Below are 21,054 nucleotides of genomic sequence, written 5' to 3' on the forward strand. Positions count from 1 at the left end.
GCAGCTCTAGTTGCCTATTAATTCGTTCTATATTTTCCTGATTGTTTCTGTCAGTCATAAGACTATCCGACTCTAATCTACAATCAGTGATACATTTTTTTGGGTGTCAATATTAGGGGGTAGGCACGCTTTCAAATATATCCGCCAGTGTTTGTTTGTCGGTTCCATACGCATTACCCAGATCTCTGATAAATTTCTGACATCTGGCTAAATGCTTCCGAGGGTTGGGGAATTCTGAAATGATTGATCGCAGCTCATCTCTGGGCCACGGGCAATACATTGCATTATTCCTGGTGAGGACTACTCCCTGACTATCGGTTCCCCCATTGGGAGTTACTATCTCCAAGACAGGGTGTAATTCTACCATTCCGTTCCTAATCTGTTTACTGTGAGGTGCTGTTGTCTCTGTGCAATGAACTGCCTCACACTTACCAGTAGCTGTGACCTCACTAGTTCTTTCATTGGGGAATATTGTTACTGCTCTACCTGGTTGGACAGGCCCCACCTGAGTGTCCTGCAAAGTGACTGCTTGGAGGAGAGCTGGAATTTGGCTGGATCCTTCATCTTCCTGTGACCTATAACCTTGAAAAGACTTCAAAACAGGATACATCTTGTAAAAATTAGGGTTAATACATTGTTTTTGCATACTACTATCATTTACGGATATACCATTGACTGTAGCCATCTCTTCCCCTTCGACCTGTGTCGACACTGGTGTGTGTTTGTGTTCTCATTCCCGCTAGGTTTTGAACCTGTTTTGCGAATTTGTTCTCTTTACATATCCCCCTCCTGTTGCCATAATTTTAAACAATCATTATGTCTAATCCTTTGTTTTCTGGATTTAAGAAGACATATTCTACTGCTTACATTCTGCAGTACCTCTGGTTCAAAGCTGCCCACCCTAGGGAATGGTACCCTATCATTGTTAGTCATACATACCCACTCATTGCATAAAACTTCTGTGTGTGAACCATATTTTTCACACATGATCAACCTTGCTGAGCCTTTTGGCCACAATTCTACCTGAACCCTGTCTAAACGTCTCTTACTTGAGCAACTGGCTCCCATATTTGTGGGTCTCTTCTAATAATTTAAAAAAAAATCCCACAAACACCAAAATACTCAATATAAGTAGACGGTGGAAGTATACCCGAGCGCCTTCCACTCGCTCTCGCCCACGCTGGCCAGTACAACGATACACTGTTGGTAGCGGATCGCAATGTACCCAACTTAGGGCTCCTATCAGACCTTACACCGTAATTTCTTTCGGTGGAAGTTCTGTTTGGAATATTTTCCTGAGAGAGGCAGTGAAAATGTCCTTTGCGGTATCTTTCAACTGGAATTGTTTGTAGGGTGAAAAACAGAGAAATTAGATAACTATCTTTCACCCTTTCTAGTGAAGCCCACCAGGGAGATTTCCCGAAGTTATCAAAGAAAAACCCCTTTGTCTATACAATCACATCTGCGTATGCTCTTCCACAGCGCATATGACACAATAATATCACGTTGCGCTGTGCAGAACAAGCGGACATGTGATGCAATAGCACAGCCTATAGATACTAGTTATCTATATGCCCTAGGATTGCTGTAGACCACCTAGCCTAGACCACTTCAGACCACTAAGAGTTGTATGGGATACCACTCAGTCCACTAAGACCACCTAGTTAATAACGCTGGGTTGCGAACCCTACGCCACCGGGCCTCTACTAACCCAGTGTGTCCACCTAGACCACCTAGCTTAGGCCACCTAGACCACTTCAGTTCTTGGGTTCAGTATCCACTCACTCCTGCATTCGCTCACTCAAATATACTTTATTTTTCTGTACAGAAAATTAGGATTCATTCAAGTTGGCAGCTTTACCCCCAGAGGCAATTTAAAAAAAAAAATAAGAATTTACTCACCGGTAATTCTATTTCTCGTAGTCCGTAGTGGATGCTGGGGACTCCGTAAGGACCATGGGGAATAGACGGGCTCCGCAGGAGACTGGGCACTCTAAAGAAAGATTAGGTACTATCTGGTGTGCACTGGCTCCTCCCTCTATGCCCCTCCTCCAGACCTCAGTTAGGGAAATTGTGCCCGGAAGAGCTGACATTACAAGGAAAGGATTTTGGAATCCAGGGTAAGACTCATACCAGCCACACCAATCACACCGTACAACTCGTGATAACCTTACCCAGTTAACAGTATGAACAACAACTGAGCATCACTCAACGGATGGCTCATAACAATAACCCTTTATTAAGCAATAACTATATACACGTATTGCAGAAAGTCCGCACTTGGGACGGGCGCCCAGCATCCACTACGGACTACGAGAAATAGAATTACCGGTGAGTAAATTCTTATTTTCTCGAACGTCCTAGTGGATGCTGGGGACTCCGTAAGGACCATGGGGATTATACCAAAGCTCCCAAACGGGCGGGAGAGTGCGGATGACTCTGCAGCACCGAATGAGCAAACAAAGGTCCTCTTCAGCCAGGGTATCAAACTTGTAGAACTTTGCAAAAGTGTTTGAACCCGACCAACTGCCGCTCGGCAAAGCTGTAAAGCCGAGACCCCTCGGGCAGCCGCCCAAGAAGAGCCCACCTTCCTTGTGGAATGGGCTTTCACTGATTTTGGATGCGGCAATCCAGCCGCAGAATGAGCCAGCTGAATCGTTCTACAGATCCAGCGAGCAATAGTTTGCTTTGAAGCAGGAGCACCCAGCTTATTGGGTGCATACAGAATAAACAGCGAGTCAGTCTTCCTGACTCCAGCCGTTCTGGAAACATATATTTTCAAAGCCCGGACTACGTCCAGCAACTTGGAGTCCTCCAAGTCCCGAGTAGCCGCAGGGACCACAATAGGTTGGTTCAAATGAAACGATGACACCACCTTTGTGAGAAATTGGGGACGAGTCCGCAATTCTGCCCTGTCCATATGGAAGATCAAATAAGGCCTTTTACATGACAAAGCCGCCAATTCTGATACACGCCTCGCCGATGCTAAGGCCAACAGCATAACCACTTTCCACGTGAGATACTTCAGTTCCACAGTCTTAAGTGGTTCAAACCAGTGGGATTTCAGGAAATCCAACACAACGTTAAGATCCCAAGGTGCCACTGGTGGCACAAAAGGGGGCTCAATATGCAGCACTCCCTTAACAAACGTCTGAACCTCAGGCAGTGAAGCCAGTTCTGTTTGAAAGAAAATGGATAGGGCCGAAATCTGGACCTTTATGGACCCTAATTTCAGGCCCATAGTCACACCTGACTGTAGGAAGTGCAGAAATCGACCCAGCTGGAATTCCTCTGTAGGGTCCATCCTGGCCTCACACCAAGCAACATATCTTCGCCATATACGGTGATAATGCTTAGCTGTTACATACTTCCTAGCTTTTATCAGCGTAGGAATCACTTCATCCGGGATGCCCTTTTCCGTTAGGATCGGCGTTCAACCGCCATGCCGTCAAACGCAGCCGCGGTAAGTCTTGGAACAGACAGGGCCCTTGTTGCAACAGGTCCTGTCTGAGAGGCAGAGGCCATGGGTCCTCTGTGATCATCTCTTGTAGTTCTGGGTACCAAGTCCTTCTTGGCCAATCCGGAACGATGAGTATTGTTCTCACTCCTCTTTTTCTTGCTATTCTCAGTACCTTGGGTATGAGAGGAAGAGGAGGGAACACATATACCGACTGGAACACCCAGGGTGTCACTAGCGCGTCCACAGCTATCGCCTGAGGGTCCCTTAACCTGGCGCAATATCTTTTTAGCTTTTTGTTGAGGCGGGACGCCATCATGTCCACCTGTGGCAGTTCCCATCGATTTGCAATCTGTGTGAAGACTTCTTGATGAAGTCCCCACTCTCCCGGGTGGAGGTCGTTTACATGGGCGACCGCCGTGATGTTGTCTGACTGAATCAGCACTGGTTGGTCTCGAAGCAGGGGCTCCGCTTGACTCAGGGCGTTGTATATGGCCCTTAGTTCCAGTATATTTATGTGCAGACAAGTCTCCTGACTTGACCACAACCCTTGGAAGTTTCTTCCCTGAGTGACTGCCCCCCATCAGCGGAGGCTTGCATCCGTGGTCACCAGAACCCAGTCCTGTATGCCGAACCTGCGGCCCTCGAGAAGATGAGCACTCTGCAGCCACCACAGAAGAGACACCCTGGCTCTCGGGGACAGGGTGATCAGCCGATGCATCTGAAGATGCGATCCGGACCACTTGTCCAACAGATCCCACTGAAAGATCCTCGCATGGAACCTGCCGAAGGGAATGGCTTCGTATGAGGCCACCATCTTTCCCAGGACTCGCGTGCAGTGATGCACCGACACCTGTTTTGGTTTTAGGAGGTCCCTGACCAGAGTCACTAACTCCTGGGCCTTCTCCTCCGGGAGAAACACCTTCTTCTGTTGTGTGTCCAGAATCATACCCAGGAAGGGCAGACGCGTCGAAGGAATCAGCTGCGACTTTGGAATATTCAGAATCCAGCCGTGCTGTTGCAACACTTCCTGAGAGTGTGCTACGCTGATCAACAACTGCTCCCTGGACCTCGCCCTTATGAGGAGATCGTCCAAGTATGGGATAACCGTAACTCCTTGCTTCCGAAGGAGTACCATCATTTCGGCCATTACCTTGGTAAATACTCTCGGTGCCGTGGACAGACCAAACGGCAACGTCTGGAATTGGTAATGACAGTCATGTACCACAAACCTGAGGTACTCCTGGTGAGGTGGATAAATGGGGACATGCAAGTAAGCATCCTTGATGTCCAGAGATACCATAAAATCCCCCTCTTGCAGGCTTGCAATGACCGCTCTGAGCGATTCCATTTTGAACTTGAATTTTTTCATATAAAATGTTCAAGGATTCTAAATTCAGAATGGGTCTTACCGAACCGTCCGGTTTCGGTACCACAAACAGTGTGGAATAGTAACCCCTTCCCTGTTGAAGGAGGGGGACCATTATTATCACTTGCTGGAGGTACAGCTTGTGAATTGCCGCCAAGACTACCTCCCTTTCCGTGGGGGAAGATGGCAAGGCTGATTTTAGTTAACGGTGAGGGGGAGTCACTTCGAACTCCAGCTTGTATCCCTGAGATACAATTTGTATAGCCCAAGGATCCACCTGTTAGCGAACCCACTGGTTGCTGAATTTTCGGAGACGCGCCCCCACCGCTCCTGGCTCTGCCTGTGGAGCCCCAGCGTCATGCGGTGGACTTCGTGGAAGCCGGGGAGGACTTTTGTTCCTGGGAACTAGCTGCATGGTGCAGCTTCTTTCCTCTACCCCTGCCTCTGGCAAGAAAGGATGCACCTCTGACCTTCTTGCTTCTCTGAGAACTAAAGGACTGCATTTGATAATACGGTGCTTTCTTAGGCTGTGAGGAAACCTGAGGCAAGAAAGTCGACTTTCCAGCTGTCGCTGTGGACACCAGGTCCGAGAGGCCGTCCCCAAACAATTCCTCACCCTTATAAGGCAAAACCTCCATGTGTTTTTTAGAATCTGCATCCCCTGTCCATTGCCGAGTCCATAAGACCCTCCTGGCAGAAATGGACATGCATTAATTCTAGAGCCCAGCAGGCAAATGTCTCTCTGGGCATCCCGCATATATAAGACGGCGTCTTTTATATGGCCCAGGGTTAGCAAGAAAGTATCCCTGTCCAGGGCATCTATGTCCTCTGACAGAGTATCTGTCCATGCTGCTACAGCGCTACACATCCAGGCTGAAGCAATAGCTGGTCTCAGTAGAGTACCAGAGTGTGTATACACTGACTTCAAGATAGCTTCCTGCTTCCTATCCGCAGGATCCTTTAGGGCGGCCGTATCCTGAGACGGCAGGGCCACCTTCTTAGATAAGCGTGTCATCGCCTTGTCTACCCTAGGGGAGGATTCCCAACCTAACCTGTCCGTTGGCGGGAAAGGGTACGCCAGCAGTAATTTTTTGGAAATCACCACTTTATCATGGGAACTCCACGCTTCTTCACATAACTCATTTAATTCATGTGACGGGGGAAAAGTCACTGCCTGCTTTTTCTCCCCAAACATATACACCCTCTTGTCAGGGACAGGGTTAACCTCTGAAATGTGCAATACATCTTTCATTGCAATAATCATGTAGCGGATGGCCTTGGTCATCTTAGGCTGTAATTGTGCCTCATCATCGTCGACACTGGAGTCGGACTCCGTGTTGGCATCTGTGTCAACCATCTGAGATAGTGGGCGTTTATGAGACCCTGACGGCCTCTGAGTCGCCTGGGCAGGCCCGGGTTGAGACCCCGGCTGTCCCAAGGCTGCAGCGTCATCAAACCTTTTATGCAAGGAGCTTACATTATCATTTAAGACCTTCCACATATCCATCCAATCAGGTGTCGGCCCCGACGGCGGCGACACCACATTTATCCGCACTTGCTCCGCCTCCACGTAACCCTCATCAAACATGTCGACACAGCCGTACCGACACACAGCAGACACACAGGGAATGCTCTGACTGAGGACAGGACCCCACAAAGGCCTTTGGGGAGACAGAGAGAGAGTATGCCAGCACACACCACAGCGCTATATAACCCAGGGATATTCACTATAATAAGTGATTACCCAATAGCTGCCGATTTTATGTCTTTTGCGCCTAAATTTATGTGCCCCCCCCCTTTCTTTTTTACCCTTCTTGTACCTGGATACTGCAGGGGAGAGCCTGGGGAGCGTCCTTCCAGCGGAGCTGTGAAGAGAAAATGGCGCTGGTGTGCTGAGGAAGAAGGCCCCGCCCCCTCAGCGGCGGGCTTCTGTCCCGCTTCTGTGTGAAAAAAATGGCGGGGTTTTTTACATATATACAGTGCCCGACTGTATATATGTATGTTATGCCAAAAAGGTACTTCAATTGCTGCCCAGGGCGCCCCCCCCAGCGCCCTGCACCCTACAGTGACTGGAGTGTGAAAGTGTGCTGGGAGCAATGGCGCACAGCTGCGGTGCTGTGCGCTACTTTAAATGAAGACAGGAGTCTTCAGCCGCCGTTTTCGCCGTCTTCAAGCTTCTGTTCTTCTGGCTCTGCGAGGGGGACGGCGGCGCGGCTCCGGGAACGGACGATCGAGGACAGATGCCTGTGTTCGAACCCTCTGGAGCTAATGGTGTCCAATAGCCTAAGAAGCGCAACCTAGCTGTAGACAGGTAGGTTTGCTTCTCTCCCCTCAGTCCCTCGTAGCAGTGAGTCTGTTGCCAGCAGAAGCTCACTGAAAATAAAAAACCTAACAAATACTTTCTTTTACCAGCAGGCTCAGGAGAGCCCACTAGGAGCACCCAGCTCTGGCCGGGCACAGATTCTAACTGAGGTCTGGAGGAGGGGCATAGAGGGAGGAGCCAGTGCACACCAGATAGTACCTAATCTTTCTTTAGAGTGCCCAGTCTCCTGCGGAGCCCGTCTATTCCCCATGGTACTTACGGAGTCCCCAGCATCCACTAGGACGTTAGAGAAAAATGATTTACACTAAATTTTGTTTTTATATTAAATTTCTTTAGAAACCGGGTAGTTTGGTGCTATTGTAGCGTGGCTACTGTCCCGCCTTTTAACTAAGCGAAACTATCATGTGGTTTTATTATGCGCGCACAACCCTACGCAAGCTTGCGTAATTACGCAACCGTGCGTACCTCTATGCCACGCGTGCGGCCTTGCGCTACGTGCACGTCTTTGTACGCTGTCCTCACGTTCCGTACCACGTATACCAATGTGCGTACGCAATAAAACAGATCACACAACTTCTATAAATGTGAGCAATGCTAACTATATTCGCTCACTTAACACAACACAGTTTCTTTCTGTATAAACCTTTACAACTAGGCCAGACTGTGTTTGTGCTTTACACTTACTTCCTTAAACATTAATTTTAGTTTTAACTATATAGCAACAAATATCTCCGGTTTCACACAGGTTTAGATGAATCTAGCAATCTGAATGTTATGGCAACAATGTGAGAGAGTATGCAAAGTATGGGTGCCCTTTTGTGTACGCGTTTGGCGCCAAAAAATTTTTCTCCAACGACCACGAAAGGGTTACGTAGGATACTGTCCTGTCCACCCTTTGCTGATAGATAAAGTCTGCTGTGACCTGTTAGGTAGTAAGAATGTGGAAAACCGGAGGAGCCCCCAATTGATAATGCTGAAAATATCCTTAGGAAAGAAAGCTATACCTTAAACACACCTTGAATACACTTTACCATGGAGCCGCTGCGGTCGCTGTACTTAACACACACTCTGCGCACGTTGTACACTATTAGCGTACAAAGTCCCGTACGGAGTACGGACTTCGCGTACAAACGTCGCGCTGACGGTACAAAGTACTCACAGCGCGTACACACCCAGAGATACACCACAAGCCCTGAACAGTTATGCAATGCAATGAAAATACGCTTTAAACCTTAGCAGGGCAATGAAGACACGACACCAATTGTGATTTTACCGCTGGGTTCCGACACCACAGTGGATTATTGCTGAAAGGGGGTTACAATACAAATAATACAATACAATATAACAGAGTAAATGGCTACATTCAATGGTACATACGTGAGTGTACCAGCTTGCGCAACCCGGTCGGTCCTCGGTCATCTGATAGATAACTTTGCGAGTCTTCTGTCTGACCAGGCCTGCAGCAGCTCTTTATACAATTCTTCCAAAAAGCAATACAATAGATACTGTAATCTCTTTGTCCATTGGACACAGGAATGCACATTTACAATACAGGAGAGGTCATAGGTCGGTTTGAATAGGTAGGCGATGTCTTTCCCAACTGCTCTTGTGGGTGGCCTCCTCTGGATTCCCGCCGCATACATAATGTACAGTAAATACAGTTTATATCTATATTTTGCTCCTGCACATAACTATCCACAGGAACATGCAATCTTTCTCAAACCAACACCGGAATGTTACCCTTAAAATACCCTTCAGCTGGATACCAAACACCACCTTATAACCTTGTTCTGTCCCCTCCTATTCTGTAAAGGTGAATCCCTTTGTTCTGAAACCATTTAAACTGTTGTTACTTTCTGATGTGGTGCAGGGAGGCTATGTGTACATTGTGCACTATTTGGATTATATATGTAATGTGTTTTGATAGCTTTCCATGCGTTCACAAACTCTACCGTAAATACCCATACCACGCGCTAATGCGCAGGACCGCGGGAGCGACCATACGCAAATTGCGGATATGTGCACGCACAGCAGAGCAAGTACGCGCACGGAGGCCATCTGTGTGGTTTGTACATGATGTGTGTACTGCAATATTTTTCGACTTTGACACCACTCTTCCATAAAGCCCAGCTCTATGGAGTGTACCGCTTATTGTGGTCACATTCGCAGATACACCAGTCTCTGCTGTGGAACTCTGCAGCTCCTTCAGGGTTACCTTTGGTCTCTGTACTGCCTCTCTGATTAATGCCCTCCTTGCCCGGTCTGAGTTTTGGTGGCCGGCCCTCTCTTGGCAGGTTTGTTGTGGTACCATGTTCTTTCCATTTGAAGATGATGGATTTGATTGTGCTCCGGGGGGGGGGTCATCAAAGATTTGGATATTTTTTTTATAATCCAACGCGGACTTGTACTTCTCAACAACTTTGTCCCTGACTTGTTTGGAGAGCTCCTTGGTCTTCATGGTGTAATGCCTCTTGCTTAGTACTGTTGCAGCCTCTGGTGCCTTTCACAAAAGGTGTGTTTATCCTGACATATCATGTGACACTTAGATTGCACACAGGTGGACTTCATTTCACTAATTATGTGATTTCTGAAGGTAATTGGTTGCACCAGAACTTTTGAGGGGCTTTATCGCAAAGGGGGTCAATACATTTGCACATGCCAATTTTCACATTTTTATTGATAAAAATTATTTTTTATATAAAATTAACTCATTTCACTTCACCAACTTAGACTATTTTGTGCATATCCATCACATAAAAATCAGATAAAATTTTTTTTAAATTACAAGTTATGTTACAAAATAGGTAAAAATCCAAGGGAGGTGAAAGCTTTAGCAAGGCACTGTATATGTTAACTTGACTTACAGTACTTAATAAGAAAAGATTACGCTCAATAAATGGTTCTCTCATATATAGAAGCTTACATTCTGTGAGAAGTCGCGTAACAACTGAGTGCAGAGGAAGAAAAAGCAACAACATGATCATAAAAGGCCTCATTTACAGATTCTTTAATTGTATGTATAATTACGTGCACACCTTGAGCTGCACTTTTGGCCCCATGGTTGGGGATTGAGAGGTGGGAATGTGGAGTTTATGCTGAAGTGCAGTACAGTAGAGAAGGAGAAATGTAAGTTAGTCACACCCCTATCTTTAGGAGGTGTATCCATTGGGTCAAATGTACTAAGCCTCGAAAGTGATAAACTACCAACCAACCACCTCCTAACTGTCATGTCAGCCTGTAACATGACAGTTAGGAGCTGACTGGAAGTACTTTTTTCACTCTCTACTTTATCACTTTTCAAGGCTTAGTACATCTGCTCATTGTGCTTTATAGGACAGGTGCGGGTTTACGAGTATACAATGATTGTAATAACTTTGCTGCAGATGCAACTATGCTTATACTTGAAAATACATGCAACTGAAGATACAGGCCTAAACAAGTAAGTGTGTACATGCAACGATTAATGTTAATATGAAGTTAGGCTCTAGGTCATTCACTTTGCACCTTTAAAAGAAAAAAAGAATGGAATTATGCGCTCCGTTATCCATAAAACGTCTCTTAAAAGAAAAACAGTCAGTCATCTGTCATTCTTTTTATAAATGGTTCCAAATCCTTCTCCTCCTCCAAATATCGCTCCACAATGTGTAAATATGTACATAACCGCCCCCCAAAAAACAAACAAACATGTAGTGTAATACGTTGTATGAATAAAGTCCAACAATCTTTTCCTGTTCTTCCCGTCCTGGGTCAGTGTCTTTTATTGATAGAGGGTCACCTTCTCGTGTTTCAAAATATACATGTGCTCACATGTGGGCTTACTACTTATAGGAGTGTGTTACACCCGTACTTGTGAGGGATCATAACCTACTATATGTAAAGCATACATGTGAGCAACTTGGTAATATTGGTGTATGGTAATGGCAGAAGGATCACTTTAAAGAAACTGCTACTGGTGTGGCACGCTCCTATAAGAAGTAAGCACACGTGAGCACATGTATATTCTGAAACACCAGAAGTGACCCTCTATCAATAGAAGACACTGACCCATAACATAAGGACTGGGGAAAAACTGTTGGACTTTATTCATAGAACGTATTACACTACATGTTCTTTTTGTGTTTATTTACATATTTTCACGTTGTGGAGCAATATTTAGAGGAGGAGAAGGATTTGGAACCATTCATAAAAAGAACGACAGATGACCGACTGTTTTTCCTTTAAGAGACATTTTATGGGTAACTTGCAGTTGAGTGCTTATTCGATTCTTTTTTCTTGTATTGGTTTGTATACAGGTTCGATAACTCCTGTAGAATTTCAGCTGCTCATTTTTTGCGCAAAAGAAAACCATTTGTTTGCTTATCTAGAAGGTTTGTACCTTATTACCCCAATTTGTCCGGGCTTGTGCTGGGATCTCTTGTGTCTCAAATGGGTTAAGATCAAGACAGTGTTCAGCAATGGATTTCAAGGCTCTGAATTTCTCTTCACTTTCAACCATAAGTAATTGGGTAAGACACACGTCTAAGTAAATGAGACACAAATTATTCTAAATAGAACATCACTATATGAAAAACAGTATTACACTTCTATGAGGACGATATTATCTATACTGTATGTTATGTATTGTAAGCAATGGTGAACGGCATCCCAGCATTATATGTATAACTAGATACAAAGTGCCTACATCAGCTAGAAGGTGCAATTTGCAGGTTTTTAAAACCATGTGCGCCTGCAGGGGTTAGGGACAAATGTAAAATATGTGGAGAGTCATACAATTGGGAGAGGGGAATATCGTAAGATGGATACAGAAAATACGATATATATTGGACGATGTTGCAATCCACGTATAGTGTGTACCCTCAAATCCACCCAATTCATTGGGGGTCATCACGACCTGATCACACGCTAGTTTTTTTCCGCTGCAATCAGGTCAGAACTGCGCATGCACCACAATGCGCACGCACATCGTACGGGTACAAAGCGGATTGTTGCTATGCAATGGATTTAATGAAGAATCCATTCGCACAGCCAATCGCAAGCAGATTGACAGGAAGAAGCCGTTTATGGGTGGCAACTGACCGTTTTCTGGGAGTGTTTGGAAAAACGCAGGCGTGTCCATGCGTTCGCTGGGATGGTTCCTGTCTTGAATTCCGGTCCCGGACAGGTTGAAGTGATCGCAGCGACTGAGTAAGTCCTGGGCTACTCAGAAACTGCACATATCTTTTTTGTACTACTCGGCTGCACATGCGTTCGCACACTTGCAAAGCAACAATACAATCCCCTATAGGCGGCGACTATCTGATCAAAGCGCTGCAAAAAATAGCTAGCATGCGATCAGGTTGCATTGACCCCCATTGTTTGACGAATTAAGCAGTCACATTATTCCATTGGATGTGGTGCACGTCCAATGGGACGATTCCACAGAAGACGCGGTATCGTTACATTGCATCGCTGGTTCACACCGATGTTTAGACGTCTACCCAGCTTTAATCCAATTCTGAATCTCAATGTACAGATAAAGCTCCCCAGTATGTGTGTGCTACATGCCACAGCTGGCAGTATTTTCCATAAGAATGTTATGAGTTTAGTGGGCCACAAAATTAATATAGGAAACACTGGGCCTAATTCAGACCTGATCGCACGCAAGTTTTTTATGCTGCGCAGCGATCAGGTCAGAACTGCGCATGCACCGCAATGCGCACACGCGTCGTACGGGTACAAAGCGGAACGGTGCTGGGCCATGGATTGTATGAAGAATCCATTCGCACATCTGATCGCAAGGAGATTGACATGAAGAAGGCGTTTGTGGCTGTCAACTGACCTTTTTCTGGGAGTGTTTGGAAAAACGCAGGCGTGTCCAAGCGTTTGCAGGGCAGGTGTCTGACGTCAATTCCGGTCTTGAACAGGCTGAAGTGATCGCAGCGGCTGAGTAAGTCCTGAGCTACTCAGAAACTGCACAAACTCTTTTTGTACCACTCGGCTGAACATGCGATCGCACACTTGCAAAGCTAAAATACACTCCCCTATAGACGGCGTCTATCTGATTGCAGCGCTGCAAAAAATAGCTAGTGAGCGATCAGGTCTGAATTACCCCCATTGTCCGCTGCTTCTCAGTCAGTTTGACTAATAACCACTTTATAAATATACAGTATTATAAATAGATAGAATAAAACTGGTAGAACAGGTAACATGTAGAACTGAAGACTGTCAGCCCTCCACATACGGTATTTTGGCCAGATATACGATACACACCATGACCAGACCATAAAAAATTATTGTAATACAGCAGACACCCTATGAAAATCACACAGCTACATAGTAACAGAATATGCAGCACACAGTCGAGGATATTCAGTTACACAAGAAAATGTTCCGCAATTTTTCCCCCATGGGCAATTCAATTAGCTGCTGTAAATTAGTGCAGCTAATTGAATATGTTACTTTGCTAATCTGTGAGGGGGGAAAAAAAACATTGTATAATTTCAGGGATAATCTATCTGGAATGTCCTTATAACCTTTTACAGGGATATCAAACAGGGGGTCACCAGTCTTATTTCACATACAGGTGAGATACTCTGTATAATCATGCACATACAGTATGAATAGGTATAATCACTCATTCATTACATACATTTCTCTTCTCTTGTGAGTTTGAACATTTAAGACTAGTCATACTGCTATTAAATATGAATACTTTCCAAATATACTGTATGAATATCACTCAAAACCATTCATTATTTATTGAGAATGTGTCACACTATTGTTATGCCTCACAGATACTAATAGTGTCTCTCGTTGTACATCTCTCAGAGTTTGAATGAGTATATTGCGAAACGATTATAACCAACACGGAAAGTCGCACTTGACCTTTACAAACACTTATAGGGATTATATAAATAGCAAGTCTGAAGTATGAATTAAGACTTAAATATTCAAATTCCTGAGAGTAGAGAGATGTATATAATGAACGAGCGATTATATCTATTTATATGTGAATGAAGATCTAATCTGTATGTGAAATAAGACTGATGGTCCCTATTTGATATCCCTATAAAAAGTTATAAGGAAATTCCAGATAGATAAACGCATAAATTATACAGTGTTGTTTTGTAAAGTAACATGGAGGTTTATGAGAAGTATAACAAAATGTATCCTAGTGAATAAGAAAAGAAACATTTGTATGTTTGAGAAACCTCATATAATTAAATAAACAGATATGGTAACTGAAGAGGCTCTCCCTCAAGCCTTTTGTTTTTTTGTATAAGTAAAAGGAAAATGGAGATTTATGGTAAGAACTTACCGTTGTTAAATCTCTTTCTGCGAGGTACACTGGGTTCCACAGGGATAACATCGGGGTGTAGAGTAGGATCTTGATCCGAGGCACCAACAGGCTAAAAGCTTTGACTGTTCAAGATGCCCAGTGCCGCCTCCTCTATATCCCCGCCTCCCTGCACAGGAGCTCAGTTTTGTTAACCAGTCCAATGCAGTAGCAGGTAAAAGAGACGACAACCGTTAGTGGCCTCGTACACCACATTCTCATGACAGGAGAAGGTATCAGCGGCTAATGCCATACAAACCCAAAGATGCTAAGTGCGTCAGGGTGGGCGCCCTGTGGAACCCAGTGTACCTTGCAGAAAGAGATTTAACAACGGAAAGTTCTTACCATAAATCTCCTTTTCTGCAGCGGGGTACACTGGGTTCCACAGGGATAACATCAGGGATGTTCTAAAGCAGTTCCTCATGGGAGAGGACGCACTGTAGCGGGCACAAGAACCCGGCGTCCAAAGGAAGCATCCTGGGAGGCGGAAGTATCGAAGGCATAGAACCTTATGAACGTGTTCACTGAGGACCACGAAGCCGCCTTGCACAACTGTTCAAGGGTCGCACCACGGCGGGCCACCCAAGAAGGTCCAACCGACCGAGTAGAATGGGCTTTGATGGTAGCAGGAGCTGGAAGACCAGCCTGTACATAAGCTTGTGCAATCACCATTCTAATCCATCTGGCCAAGGTCTGCTTATTCGCAGGCTAGCCACGTTTGTGAAAACCAAAAAAGTACAAAAAGAGAATCAGACTTCCTAATGGAGGCTGTCCTCTTTACACACATACGGAGAGCCCATACCACATCCAAAGACCGCTCTTTGGAGAACAAATCAGGAGAGATAAAGGCCGGAACCACAATCTCTTGGTTAAGGTGGATAGAAGACACCACCTTAGGTAGATAACCAGGGCGTGTCCGAAGAACCGCCTGGTCACGGTGAAAAATCAGAAAGGGTGACCGACAGGATAAGGCACCCAAGTCCAAAACACACCAGGCTCGAGTCAGGACCACTGCTTTCTCCCTCCGCCAACGCGTTTCGATACTTCCTGTATCTTTATCAAGGCATGGAGGAAGTGATGTGGAACCCAGATGAGATACTATTTTTATTTGACTGTGATGTATCTAAAATTAAAAAATTTTATGGGCTAAAAAAAGTGAGTCTAGATGGACGTTCTATACAGCGTTCTCGCGGGCATAAATGGCTGAAGTCAATCGACCACTATGATTCAGGATAGATTCAAGTCCCGGACCGGCTACCCACATGGGAATGTGCCCCATTTTTACTATAGGAATGTTTTAGAGTTAGAAGTCTATGTCTGGAAATAGGTTTTTTACAAAGTTATTATGAAAGGTATAAATACCTAAGGAGTCATCACTTCCTCCATGCCTTGATAAAGATACAGGAAGTATCGAAACGCGTTGGGGGAGGGAGAAAGCAGTGGTCCTGACTCGAGCCTGGTGTGTTTTGGAGCCTGCAGGGACGCCTGGACTTTCTATTCTTATGCTCATTTGTCTGCCCTCATTGGAGTAGACCACTCACCGGGTGAGAGGCTAGCATCACTGTCACTGTTCTTTTATTGCATATTTTATTAAAAACAGTATTATACTATTTTGGGATTATTTCTTCTCTTGGAGGATGAATACGTGCAGTATCCAGTGTGGGCCGTACTACTACTAGAAATATCACATGCGGTTTTTGTCTACCTAAAACGTAGACCACTCCAAGGGGTAGGAGTCCTCACTTATTATTATTGCACCAATATAGAAGAATTGGATATATTGCCCTATGAGGTGTCATTTTATGTCTTTCAAGGTTCTGAGTGCATGACTCATATCCACTTTGAGTCAGAGGACCTTTGGACTGTAATCCTGAGCGCCAAGGGAATCGAGGTTGATGGTCTTTGTGGTGTTGTATTGTGGTATTGGAGTGTAGGTGATGCTCCACATCAGCCGATTCACACAGGCAGCTATTTGCGCACTGGTCAGGTTTTCAATTTTTGTTTTTGTATTTGCATTTGTTCACCACTGTTAAACCTGGTTGTGCTGCAGTCATGTTCAGACACCGTGAAAATAGAGCAAAAAAAATAGATGCTCTATTTAATTTGGATGAAAATGATGGTAATGTTTTGGATGAGGACCTCGGCCATATTTTCCATAAATTGGAAGATGTGTCAAAGTCAGAAAAATATCTCTATGCACACTGCCATATTTTTGCACCTCACACAGGTCTGCGCTGCGCATGCGTGCGCTCTCCCGTGCGTGCGCATACTCGCTGTTGCGGGCACCCGCGGGCGCGCGGTATGTGCATTTACGGTAGAGTTCATGTGTTCGTAGCGTGCGACTCTTTCGTTACATATTTCCACTATATAATGTATTTTGTTGATCATGGTCCCTTTGATAGATTCTGAAAGTTTGGTTAATATAGAATGTTCATGAACAGAGAAATCCCCCTTTGTTTGATACGAAGGGTCAGACAGGAGTAATACAGTGGTGTTTAGTACCCATCGGAAGAGTATTTAATTAGCAATATTCCGGTGTTGGTTTGAAGCGGATTAATCGCTCGTGCGAATAGTTATGAACATAAGAAGTTTATGAACATTTACTGTATTTGCACTTACTTATCCATGCGGCGGGAAACCCAGTTTCCCTCCCACCTGAGCTGTTGGAAATAGTCACAGCCCACCTGTATGAATCAACCTATGACCTTTTGTTATAATGCGAGGAGGAATTCCTGTGTCCAATGAACAATGAGATTGTAGGGACCATTGAATTGTATTGTGTGTGTGGGGCATAAATAGACAAGCCGATCACATCCAGCTCTCACTCTTCAACGGTTATCATTGCTGAAAATCGGGAGCTGGATGTCCAGAGGCGCATGCGATCGTTTCCTTTGTGCGTAAGTTTTCTCCGCAATCATATTGTCTTTCTTGATGTTATGGGCCATATCTCTCTCTCTCTCTTCTTCTCTTTCTCTCGTACTCTCCTAAACGTAATAGTATTGTATTGTATTTCCTGTGTAGTTATCTGGTTAGGTAGTCTATATTATATTGTAGTGTATGACTTGTATTGTATTAATTCTTTTGCAAGTATAACATTCATAATATATATATTAGGCGTTGGACCCTAAGCACGGTATCTGTGTATTTCTTATAGTGTTAAGTATTCACAGAGCGTCGGTGACGCTCAAACAGCTTTTAAGTTAATAAGGTTACACTGTGTTGCATATACACCCTATCTCTACACTAAGGTTTTACAGCATATTACATTGTTTATGGTTTAGATTTAAAGGTTTAACATTGTGAGCGTCAGCGCCGCTGGTGATCTCCTCGTGGTCCCGAGCGTCCGCTACGCTATAGCGAATCATTACGTTAGTCGGCAGCCAATAGCGTGCCTGCCTGTGATCTCTCGGCCGTGAGCGAACGTGACGCTTGAGCGTCTCGACCACGGCTAAGCGATCGTTATGCAACGAGCGTACCCTTACGGTACTCCATACGTAAATAGCGTACAGTGTTCTTAGACCTCATAAAGGGTTTTATATAAGATAAATATTTAGCTTTATCAATTGGCGGCTCGTCCTGTCATTCACATATCTCTGCTAGGTAATTTCAGCAGACATTATCCAGCAGCAAAGGGCGGGAGGTCATATTCCTCGTAGTGCTGTTTGGATAAGCGTCTGCTTCGCTTAGTAAAGGGTGCTGAAGGAATCCGGAACCGGAGGTAAGAACAACACGCTAGTGTCTTTTAAAACTGTTTATTTCTGTCTTGCGTACGCACGCACATATCTGCATTTCTTTTTCATTCGTGTATTTTCATATATCACTCTCCTGTTTGCCATTTTATAATTGATAAAACGTGCTAAGAGAGATTTGTCGCTATTTCATAGTTAAAGTGTAAAACCCACATGCAACTCTACCTAAGGTAAAAGGAGAGATTGGTGTGTTGCGCGGTAGACGATCGAGGATCATCTACATTGATAAAAGTGTTAGTTGTGTTGCGGTGGACATTGGTTTTGTGTACACGTGTCTCTAACAAAGGGCTGAGACCCGCGTACGCCAAGGCCGACGCACGCAGCGTAAATTACGCAACGGAGCGTCTGGGTACGCCCACGTAACTCAAGTCACACGACAGTTGATTTTTAAGTAGCGCAACAGGCGATAAGTAGCGCAACAGGCGATAAGTAGCGCATCAGGCGATAAATAGCGCAAAAATCTATTTTTAGTGTCCGAAATTTAGATTAACAGATCCTTCTCCAAATTCACAACACATCTGGTCTAAAGAAAATTTCTGCGCAGAAATAGAAATAGAAGCAAAAGTGTACGTGTGGTGAGTGAGTGTTTTGTATATATAAGTTTATACAATTTTACAGGTTGAACCACAAGAAGTCGAGTTCTCGCAGAGGTACATACATGTAAGTGACGTGCATGGTGGCTAGGGAGGCATCTCTGGTTAAACATAAAATTTGAGCAGTAGAGAATAGTAGACCAGGAGGTCATACTACAGACCGGGAGGTCCAGGTACAGCAGACTAAGAAGTCTGCCATAAAAGAGAAAAGGGCACAACCCAGGGGGTTGGTGCAAAACTCATATAGGCCAATAAAGCTCTGGCTGAAGGAATTCGCAGCCGAAATTTTCGATTCCACTGGTCGCTCAGTACATAAGATTAGTTGCTTATGTGCTGAACGATTGTACCGCACGTAATTGTGTACATTAGTTAAATCTGACCAGTACCATTTGTGTACGATCCCGGTCATAAAACTATTTGTACACTCTGATGTGATTTGTGTAATTTTTTATTTTCTGAAGGGAAGTTCGCTGGTCACTCAGGAATTGTCCAACAACCAATAGTTACTGGAAAGAGTAAGTGTTCTGCGGATATCCCTCGCATGTTCCAGTAAATAGAGGTTCATAGGGGCCCTGGGTCGAGTACGCCAGCACTAAGGCAGTGTGTGGGTCGTATTGGTCGGCGTGGGCGAGTGAGTGGGGTACTCGGTAAACCGCCACCGTCAGCCTATCGTGAACATTTTGGTTTTTGTAAGGGTTCGCTGAAGACCCTGAAATAAGGTCAGAGGTGGTGAAAGCAACGCCTGCAAGTTATGGGGGCCAATTGTTCAGGAAGGGGGCGATCAACCTCGGTTCGGGTTGATTCAGTAAACCGACCAGTCGGGTCGGCAAGGTACGTAATGTGTGAAAAATATGGCTCTCATACAGAGGTTTTATGTGATGAATGGGAGAGAATGACAGTGCATGACGGGGAGAAATTCCCAAGAGTAGGTAGCTTTAGATCAGAAGTGTTGCAAAATTTAAGGAGGAGGATATGTCTCATTAAATCAACAAAGAGACGAATCCAACATTATGATTATTTGCAGTTATGGCAACAGGAGGGTGAAATACAGAGAGGATTGGCTCTGGCGGCAGGATCTAATCCTATCAAGAAATTGATAGCGACAGCCCCGCCGCCACCATACATATCAGGAGAGAAATTGGTTGCGGAGAATGACGCATTAGGGTGTAACAAACAAACACTTAGCAACTGTGTAAATGTTAATAAGTTAACTAATGCAAGTATTAACCCGTGCAAGTTGTACCCTGTTTTGAACTTTCCCCAGGAGTGTGATCAAGAGAACGAATCGGCAACAATATCGGCGCTCTCTCTAGCAGCCACCATAGCAGAGACAACAGTAGGCACGGCTCCACCCACGAGATTAGTAACAAAAGCCCCTAGCGGAGGGATAGGTGAGGTCGTATCTACAGGTAAGTACGGCACCATACACTACGCTGAAACCATTTCACCACAGGCTGTAGAACCTACACAGAGTGATGTTAGTAAACTTAATCCTGTTAGGGTAATAGCAGTGCCAAATGGGAAAACTGACACGACAGGAATCACACCTATTAGGAACATTGCCATGTACAGCCCATTTTCCCGAATGGAATTAAGAACCATAGTGTCCGAATTCCCTGATCCTAGAAAAGACTTAGTTGCTAGCCAGAAATACATCAGAGACCTAGGGAACACTTTAGAGCCCAATAACAAAGACTGGCAGGTATTGCTGAGGGCATGTTTACCCTCCAATGTCGACGCAACTCAATTTTTAGCTGACTGTGGATAAGATCAGGATGTACCTCTTACAGATGTGTACAACAAAGATAACGTAAAAAGAATAAGTTTACAGTTAAAGGAGTATTTTCCAGCGGTAGTTAAGTGGAACAAGATTTTCTCCATTAGACAGAAAGAGTCAGAAACTGCTGCAGAATATTTTCACAGGGCATTACTAGAAATGGCAAAGTACACAGGTATAGAGGACATTAAAACAAACATAAACCATCGAGAAGTAGCAGTATCTGTACTAATGGATGGTTTAAAAGAGACATTAAAGACAAGAGTACAGACCACGCAACCATGTTGGCGAGGTCTGTCGGTGGCTACTTTGAGAGAGGCTGCTATTGATCACGACCGGAATATCACCCGACACAGGGAGTCACAAGGTGATAAGTTAATGGCCGTAAGTATACAGGCCCTGACCACAAGGCAGCCTTTGTATAAATCACCAAACCCTGTGGGTAAGTCAAATGTGGTAACTTGTTTTTCT

General features: G+C 44.8%; 1 protein-coding gene across 2 annotated transcripts in view; it reads right to left on the reverse strand.

The window, feature by feature from the left end:
- Positions 1 to 21,054, reverse strand: part of ACD (ACD shelterin complex subunit and telomerase recruitment factor) — a 174,876-nt gene that overhangs the window by 52,952 nt on the left and 100,870 nt on the right. For both annotated transcript variants that reach the window (XM_063923065.1, XM_063923066.1), the window contains one exon: positions 11,525 to 11,667. In XM_063923065.1, the coding sequence (XP_063779135.1) occupies positions 11,525 to 11,667 (143 nt within the window). The remainder of the gene's footprint in view (positions 1 to 11,524; positions 11,668 to 21,054) is intronic.

The sequence above is a fragment of the Pseudophryne corroboree genome, chromosome 5 (genome assembly GCF_028390025.1).
Source record: "Pseudophryne corroboree isolate aPseCor3 chromosome 5, aPseCor3.hap2, whole genome shotgun sequence".
Taxonomy (NCBI): Eukaryota; Metazoa; Chordata; class Amphibia; order Anura; family Myobatrachidae; genus Pseudophryne; species Pseudophryne corroboree.